The 9047-nt window shown below is 38.5% G+C and overlaps 1 protein-coding gene across 1 annotated transcript; it reads left to right on the top strand.

Annotated features, from left to right (window-relative positions):
* The first annotated feature begins 1607 nt into the window (after positions 1 to 1607).
* Positions 1608 to 3050, top strand: TIM13 (translocase of the inner mitochondrial membrane 13). The gene is made up of 2 exons (XM_087698157.1): positions 1608 to 1846; positions 2479 to 3050. The coding sequence occupies exons 1-2, from the start codon at positions 1733 to 1735 to the stop codon at positions 2644 to 2646; spliced, it is 282 nt and encodes a 93-aa protein (XP_087554283.1). The 5' UTR covers positions 1608 to 1732; the 3' UTR covers positions 2647 to 3050.
* Positions 3051 to 9047: the final 5997 nt, after the last annotated feature.

Genomic DNA, 9047 nt, shown 5'->3' with positions numbered 1-9047 from the left:
GGCTCTCAAGAGGACAAGTAGTGAAAAGGCTTGTTACATTGATGCCAGCTCTATTGCGTATATGGATGAGGGAAAATGCAGAGTTGTATATGTTGTTCACCTCATTCAAGGTTGAATTCTTCCTACATCTGTTAGTTGATGTGCTACACTACTTAAACCTTATGAATAAAAAGTTCCAAGTTGAACAAGTAGACATAACTTCAATAGGAACAAAGCTTATGGTCACTATAGATATTCTAGAGGCATGCTTCTTATTGGGAGACTTTGGTCATGGGACACAATATCTCACAAAGTTTTATTAGCAAGTTAAAGATGGGTACATGCATTTTCCAGTCAACAATGCTGGAGCTATGGAAATGTATACTCTTCATAATAATCAGTTGGGACCTAAGGATAAATGTATCCAATTGACAACTTGGGAGAGTTGCATTGAAATTGGCAAGCAATTTGTACAGAAAGTTATATCTACACTTTATGTGAGGTTTGCCGATTTAAAGCTATTTGAGGTTGCAAAGATATTTAGCCCTAAGGATTACCCACATGATGTCCGTGGATGCTTCACAATGGGTGCAATTTGGATAAATGCCTTATTAGAAAAGTTTGGGACCCTTGTTGATGTTGATGCATGCAAGCTTGAGTATGGAGACTTTATGGTGAAGTTAAAGAGGACATGTCCAGGTCAAATATGCATGGTGCATGGCAATTATGTGGGCATGATGTTGAGTTTGATCAAGCCTTTGGAGAGATGAAAAAGTTATGGTGTTCATGCTTACTTATTGTTGCAAGCACAGTTGATTGTGAGAGAGGATTCTCTAAAATGAATCATATCAAGTCCAATGATCGCAATAGGATGTCATTGGAGACCTTGAATCAGCTCATGTTTCTTTCATAGAATGGTGCTAAAGACCCTTGGGATATTGATTGGGATGCCATCTATGCCACGTGGGATGGATTAAGAGCTCACCGTAGTGTCAATGTGGTAGGAACAGAGTTATGAAAGCATGAGTAATGGTATGCTTTGATTGTGTTGCTATTTTGATATGTGACCATGGATTATTATAGAACTATCTTGTTTCCTTTTGAACTATCTTGCTTAATTGAACTCTAGCCTTCCTCCTAGCATTACACTTTATTCTCATGATATTATTTACAATTTTATTTTGTTATGCTTAAAATCATTGGTTGAGTAGTATACTAAGTGTAGAAAATTTTATCGTATCATTGTTGGTATTATAGTTTTGTAAAGAATAATGAACACGACAAGGCAAGAAAACAGTTCAAAGAAATTATACATTGATTAACCCGGAGTTTGTAAAATAGTATTCTTTTAGCTAGAAAGGCAAAATTTAGAATAGGCGACTCTCGAAAGGCAAAGTCTTCCATAAGAAAGGCACTTGCTAACCAGCTTTTCACATGAAGAAACCTAGGGTACTTGTAAAAATGAACATTGGATGGCACTCCTGTAATTTGACGTACATCGCATGTCAATGCGTGCATGTTTTTAAATCTTTGACCACTTCTCTTTTTTCGCAAGCCCATTAAACCGACTTGTTAAATGACTATTTCCATGGCAATTAAACATCAACCAATATAACCTCAAGTTAACTTTCGACTCTATATTGAGTCGGGGGCGGGAGAAGCAAAAAATCACATTAAGGTCGATAGAGTAATGCAGGGTTTAGGGTTTTGTTACTCGATCGACAGATAAGGCAGACAAGCGCAAGAAGAAGTTATGGATTCGTTCGGCTCCTCATCGGATTCCTCCTCTCAGAGCTTTTCCAGCGAAGAGGTCAAGCTGCAGATGCAGAAGCAGCTTGCATTGGCCTTTGCAGAGGAGTTTTTCAGTGTAAGCTTCCTCCTTCTTTTGAGAGAGAGAGAGAGAGAGAGAGAGAGAGAGAGAGAGAGAGAGAGAGAGAGAGAGAGAGAGAGAGGCATATGTCTCTGACACCATTTGAGAATTGCACATTTTGATTCGTTTGTCCTTTTTTTTCACTGCTTTCCTGTGAGATATTTGTGAACTTCTATGAAAGAACTTTTCCTCCTGTTACAAGCATAGCTTGTTATCACTCATTTTATCTCATTCCCATTCTCTGTACACCCAGCTTTAGATTTGTTTCTGGTGCAAGTGTGTAGTGCTTTGGTTGTACGTGCTTTCCGTTATATACGAGTCACTCTTGTAGAGTTGCAAGGGTCTTTTTATGTAAGGATACAATAATGTATTCACTCATTGCAATCAGAGGCAATATATTGCTCTGGTCTTACAGAAATGTAGGAATCATTTTATGTGAGGACACAGTATCGTATCTCCCTTTGCAAGGATACATCATTGTATCTCTCTATGCATTACATATATTGTTCCCATTTTCGTATTTTCTTCCTGTTGAGTTTTCAGGTCTTGTTTGTCAGGAACTGACCACCGTTATTTGCCTTCTGTAAGACTCTGACTGGAGCTGTCATTTGTGCCTGCCAATTTCACAGACTGTGCGGGACAAATGCTTTGCAAAATGTGTAACTAAACCCAGCAGTAGCTTGAGCAACAGTGAAAGTAGTTGTATTTCCAGGTGCGTGGATCGATACATTGAGGCGACTGGTATTATAAGCCGCAGTGTTATAAGCTCTGTACACCAACACAATACCCCATTCTAGCATCATACTTTGAAGATTGGAGACCCTATCAAGCAGCTTGATCATTCATTGATGTTCTTGGAGGGACTATTGGTCGACACTTGACCGATCCTAAAGCTGGGACTCATCCCTTCTGAAGTTGCATGGAGCTGGCAACAATGCACTTTAGGGTTGTCATTGAAGTGTAGCTGTTGAACTTGATCTCAAAACTCGTTTCTTATAGTGATAATAATAGCATGTTGAGCTACTTATTTTGTTTGGGCCAGGCATTGTGTCCTGAGGAGGTTGGACCAGCTTTGATTGATAATGTTGATGATCTGTGTGCCTGATGTGCACCTGCCCTTTACAATATGTCTGGGTGAAAAAGCTGAATCATGCAACATATGACTCTGAATAAACTGCTCTATTGTTCCATTCCTTTTAAATTGTGGAAGCAAATGGCCTACTGTGCAGCCTTTCAGGTTGTTATGGTGTTGAGAATTTACTATTGGGAAAAATGGACTTAACATCCTCACATTTGCACCCCTCGAGCACAATGCCAGATCTTGCTTCTGAGCTTTATTTCAATTAAAAATAAAACAGCTAGCCTTGTTGTTACTCTGTTTTGCGTATATAGTTAGAAGGTGTATATGCATCACCCTATCACTACTTGAGTGATGTGTATGGCCAATTCATAAAAAGAGATTAAGTGTGATTGACCCGTGAGTCAATTTGATCTTTTGTGGCTCAGTCAAAAGTCTCATTAACAAATCATTGGTACTAAGAAGTTCTTGGTGCAGTTAAAAAAGAATTTTATTCCTCACTGTCACATTAACACAAATCTAATACTTGGAAGGTCAACCTATTATGCACTTTGAATGTTCCAAACCTGAGTATTAATCTGGTACTGATGTATCTCTGTTTCTTGAATGTCACTTTAATATCCGATTTGCTAGAGAAATGGATATTACAAGATTGGAAAAATCTCACACTTGGAACTTGATTGTTGATAACTGATATTCAAGCAAGTTTCAATTTTTATGTAGCAAAACTACTGTAATTCACAGTAAACAATGCAAATGGCTTGAATCTTGGTTGGAGTTTTCAACAACATTGCCTCGGGTGATTTATGGGTGAAACTTATCTGGATGGGTCCAGGACACACTGCAAACTATCTTGTGCTTACTGTGATGGTTTGCAGAGTTGTAGAATAAGTTATGCCTAGAATTAAATTTTGATCTCTTGCATGAATGTGTCAAGCTTGATTATTCAGTTTCCATGTATTTTTTAATGCGCTGTTTAACAAGACTGACTCGTGTGTACAATCCAGAAAAGTTTATGGCTATCATAACTACTTGTGAAGGGATTTTCATATGAAGTTGATATATAATTACTATCTGTTGATAATTGTAAATCCTGATGATACTTTTGAATCATTATTTGGTACTATCTAGATAATTAGTAATGTCAAGCTTTATTTTATCGAGTGATATCATAAAAGCCACTTGCATCTGCCATCATGTAGAAACTCACAAGTAACCCAAGCTTGCATTTGCCATGATGTGGAAGCTAACTAGTCCGAGCCTTGTTTTTCAAGCTATATTGTCCTATTACATGAGTTTGTAGACTTTGATATCTCGTTGACAAAATAATTTGTGCGCATGTTGGGAAGATATTAGGTCTTTGGTTTTGAAAATGAATAAGAGTAGTTAGGGATAGATTGATGTATGTGATGAGAGATTCTTAAGCGAGGATTAACAGTAGTAAGAGATTATGCAAATTCTTGTACGAAAGTACATATGATGATAGAGATTAAATAGAGTAGAGATCAATGAGAGATGAATCAACATATATGCGAGGGATTAGAGGCCCAAAGTGTCCCAAAACTAATCATTGATCTAGAAAACCTATTTACAATGGCTTTTTTCATTGTATCTCGTTTCACCTTGTTATAGCCAAAATCTTGTATCAAACACTATCTTTTACATTGTTGCTAATGTGACAAATTTAATGGTTTCATTGGCATCGAAAGGGGAGTAAAGCCCCAGGATGCTTGCTAAGAACATTTTCAAATTGCTTCTTTCCTCTCTACGTTTGGAGTGTTGTGCTGTCTTCCAGCTGTAATTGTGTGCCATGCGAAATAAGCTCTTTTTTTAATTGGGATCTTCATAATTGGTTGAAAAGCAACTTGCTTTATGTATGACACCTTCTTTTATAAGTATTTTACATCTTTTTAGGATATTTATAATAAATAATATCTAACATATTAAAAACATATTAACATTGTCAAAAAATATTGTAAGTTTGAACCATCTATACTATGGACACTAACACTAATAACTAATATGGTCGACTCTCTAGATTAATATCTAAAATATTAAAAATAAGCCAAATTTGTTTATACATTCTTATAATTTTGAGCCATTCATAATATAGACACTAACACTAATGATTAATATGACATTGACTCTTTAGATTAAATAGAAAGCCAGATGATGATGATGCACTCTAGGGTTTTTCACATTATTTGTGTAGTGATATGACATTCGTTCCCTTTTGAACTTGTAGATTCTTCGATATGTATCACACGGATATTTACCTCTTCTAACTTGGATAAGATCTCATAATTAGAAATATGATTTGCAAAAAACTTGTGACATCCCCTTGAATCCATTGTCTCATCCTTAATCCCTTATTCGGTTCCTTTATAGGTACATCATCAAGAAAAGGGATAGCTGTGGTATGAGGTTACGAATGACTTTGTTCATCCCATTCATCATATGTGCAACCAAGTTGGTTACTCCTTAAGGTAAGGTACCCATCTTTCCTAAACCCAAAGGTGTCCTCATAGTTATTATATCTTTGCTATCCACATTCAATTAAAATTGATTATATCTAGAGTAGAGATCTCTCATAGAATAAATCACCCTTTCTATAAAAGTTTTTGCAAACTCGTCTACAATTAGACATGTATTAACATTCTTGATAGTCACTTTGTTCACCGGTTACATATTCTATATTAACCTCAAAGCTCCATTCTTCTTTGACACTATGAATCACCTGTTTGAATATGGAGCACAAGAGAGCTCCAAAATACCCATCCTAATCTTTTCATCTAACAACTCATTCAACTTTTGTAATTGAACCTTAGGGACAAGAATAGGTCTCAAGTTCCAAGGCACATGAGGCACATTGAAATAACCATTGGAGTAACAACATTAGGATCCACACATCTAATTTCATCAAAGGCCTTATCATGTTTTGATAGTATCTCTTGGAAGCACTTTTTCTCCTCTGGTGTAAGAAATCCTTTGCATCTAATATTTAATTCCTTTAAAGTCTTCAAGTCTTCGACGTAAATGTATGCTCAATTCTTTATGGATCTCATAGGTTTGGTTGTTGAGAAGCTTGATTCATCTTCTCTTTGCTATTAGAAGGTAGATGTTGAGCAACATATTTTACATTTTTAGTGACAGTTTTGTACTTGGTCTCCACATGTACTTCTGGTCCTTCACTTACTTTGGAATACTTGAAGCCTTCAATCAATTTGTACATGTCCATTGAACATACTTTGACAACTTTATTACCTTTAGATTTGAATCAACTATGACTGCAAGCTCTCCAATAGTATCAACAAAAGAAACGTGTACAAAATCCCTTCATCACCTTCAATCACACCACTTTCCTTCAAGCTCGTTTGAACATTACCAACATGTTGCCGTTCCTTCCTTTGCAAGTCTTGAAACATTCTAAAACATATGGGCCCTTTTGTTGTTAGCCCTATGAATCTTATAGAAAAAGCTTTCTTACCTTCTAAATTAAGCGATAACATTTTTCTTTGTATACTGTCATAGTCCTGCTTTACAATGGTACATGTAGAAAACCTATCATATCTCGATGCTCTTTGAACTCCTTGCTAATCTTTGGTAAAGGATGCTTATGAAGGCTTTCTCGATTCCTCTCATGATCTACACATACGGTGAAGAACTGAATAGCACGTTGCCTATCATGGCTTCTTATTCTAGCATAAGTAGAACTATCATCCATCACCTTAGTCTCTATACAGGCTGTCGTAATATATGGTTGTTTAAGAACCCTCCCTCAGAAATGATTTGAATCCTCCCTAGGTTTGGAGAGCGAAGGGCTAAGGGTGTTTAGGCACCTTTGGGCGGGACATAACCTTGCATGCATAGAATTGTGGGTTATATTCCAAGTGAGCATGGCGGTCCATATTGTGAGGTCTGGTGCCTACTATGTGTGCAATATAGGTTAAGACATCAATGATAAGATCGCCAGATTTGATCCTACTAGCTATGTGTAGCTCTTCTTCAGTAAGGACACGATTTAGGTAAGGGTGGCTCATGACATGATCTTCCAATGATTGATTGCGAATGGTGGCCAACACCCTAAAAGAGGTAGGAGCTACATAAGTGGGATCATACTCAGAGGTTTTAATGGCGTCCCGCTACTCTCAACATTGGTCATGATTTAGCAGCCTTCTTGTTCCCATTGAAGTCGAAGGGCGTACCATTTGCATAATAAAGAGGAGTTGTTGACAGCGAGTTGTTTCAACTGCGCAATTTCTTGGTCGGTGGCAAGGTTTCTGCTCTTGACATAAGATGGATTAGGCAATCTTGTTCAATGAAAATCTTGGAGGCAATGAGTTTCTCGACTACCTGGGTAATTTTGACAAATACGAATTTAGATTCCGTCCATGAGTAGGTTTGAAGAAGGCTCTAACCACCGCACCAATCTTAAGAGCCCCAGACTGGAACATAACATTTCATGTTCATATTGACGCTTCAAAATTTGTAGTAGGATCTATGTTGTGCCAGCCTGGTGATCACAATCTAGACTATTCGGTGAGCTTTGCTAGCAAACAACTCACGGATACAGAAATGAACTACTCCACAACCGGACGAGAGGGGTTAGCCATGGTGTTTGCAGTAAAGAAATTTCAGCATTATCTTCTGGCTATGCCCTTTATTTTCTTCGTTGACCATCAAGCCTTGATGTATCTAGTGAACAAACCTTGTGCCACAGGACACATAGCTCGATGGCTACTTTTGCTTCTTGAATTTGACTTCTCCATTGTTGTACGCAAGGGAAAACAACACTATATGGTTGATTATATGTCTCGCGAACCCTTGGGAGAAGCTGCTAGATAGGGCATTGGAGACGAATTGCCAGACACACATCTATTTTCCCTATCTAGTAAAAGAGATTTGTTTAAAGCCGACTTGACGCCATACTAGGCAGATGACATAGTCCAAGTGCTTGAGCATGGACTACCTGATCGACCTACATAAAAAGCCCGACTGAGGTGACTCATTCTCAAAATCCAACCCTATTAGTTGATAGCAGATCAACTGTATCGGCTAGGGAAAGATGGATTGCTGTGGAGATGTCTGTGTGAGCACGAAATGCATGACGTACTAGTTGAGGCACATGATAGAATTATAGGAGGACACTTCAGTGGAGATACGACGGCCCACAAGAGGTGCTGCAGTCACAATTGTGGTGGCCATGCTTTTTCGAGATGCAGCACAATTCGTGAAACAATGTGACGAGTGCCACAACGGACCAAGGTGCCAGTTTGCAAGGACAAAATGGAGCTAAGCCCCATCATAGCACGACAAACCATTTGAGAAATGGGGGATCGACTTCATTGGGCCTATCAGTCCCATCGCTCAATATTCGCAAGCCAAATACACCATCGTTGCTACCGATTACCTCACAAAGTGGGTGGAAGCTCGAGCCACCCGGAAGAATGACGCACAAACCATTGCTAAGTTCTTATGGGAGCAGGTAATCTCTTTATTTGGTTGCCCCATCAAACTTGTTAGTGATCAAGGAATGCACTTCATCAATGACATAACTGCCCATCTGCTGTACACCTTCCTAATCATCCATCGGAAGTCCTCACCCTACTATTCTCAGGCAAAACGACCAAGCAGAATCAACAAATAAGATTTTGGTAAATGTCCTAACCAAGGTAGTTTCTGCTTTGCGTAGTGACTGGGATAACAAGCTAATGGCAGCCTTATGGGCCTATTGGATAGCATATAAAACGGCTGGGGGACAGACCCCCTTCAGGTTGACCTATGGAACAGAGGCAATTCTACCTGTAGAATTCTTCGTTCCTAGCTTGAGAATCGCTATTCAAGAAAGATGGGAAAGAAAGGAAGCATGGACGAAACATTTAGTTAAGCTAGAACACTTGTCAGAGAATCGACTTCTAGCCACCCACGTGCTGATTTGTGAAAAGGCATGACACAAGAGCTGGTTTGACAAGCACGTCAAGCAACGCGATTTCACACAAGGTGACTTGGTACTATTGTACTTGGTCAAGGGACATAAGCAGAAAATGAAGTTTAGGGGGTTATGACCCTTCTGAGTTCGCACCATAAGCAGTAATGTAGAACTCGAAACTCTGGAAGGTG

This window comes from Lygodium microphyllum, chromosome 18 (assembly GCF_053477565.2).
Source record: "Lygodium microphyllum isolate KBCC chromosome 18, Lygodium_microphyllum_v1.1.10, whole genome shotgun sequence".
In the NCBI taxonomy this organism is placed as follows: domain Eukaryota; kingdom Viridiplantae; phylum Streptophyta; class Polypodiopsida; order Schizaeales; family Lygodiaceae; genus Lygodium; species Lygodium microphyllum.
This window is presented reverse-complemented; position numbering and strand designations above follow the sequence as displayed.

Coding starts and splice junctions, on each gene's coding strand:
- TIM13 (XM_087698157.1), top strand. CDS start 1,733: ATGGATTCGTTCGGCTCCTCATCGGATTCCTCCTCTCAGAGCTTTTCC. Junction 1,847..2,478: donor TTGCAGAGGAGTTTTTCAGT/GTAAGCTTCCTC, acceptor CCAATTTCACAG/ACTGTGCGGGACAAATGCTT.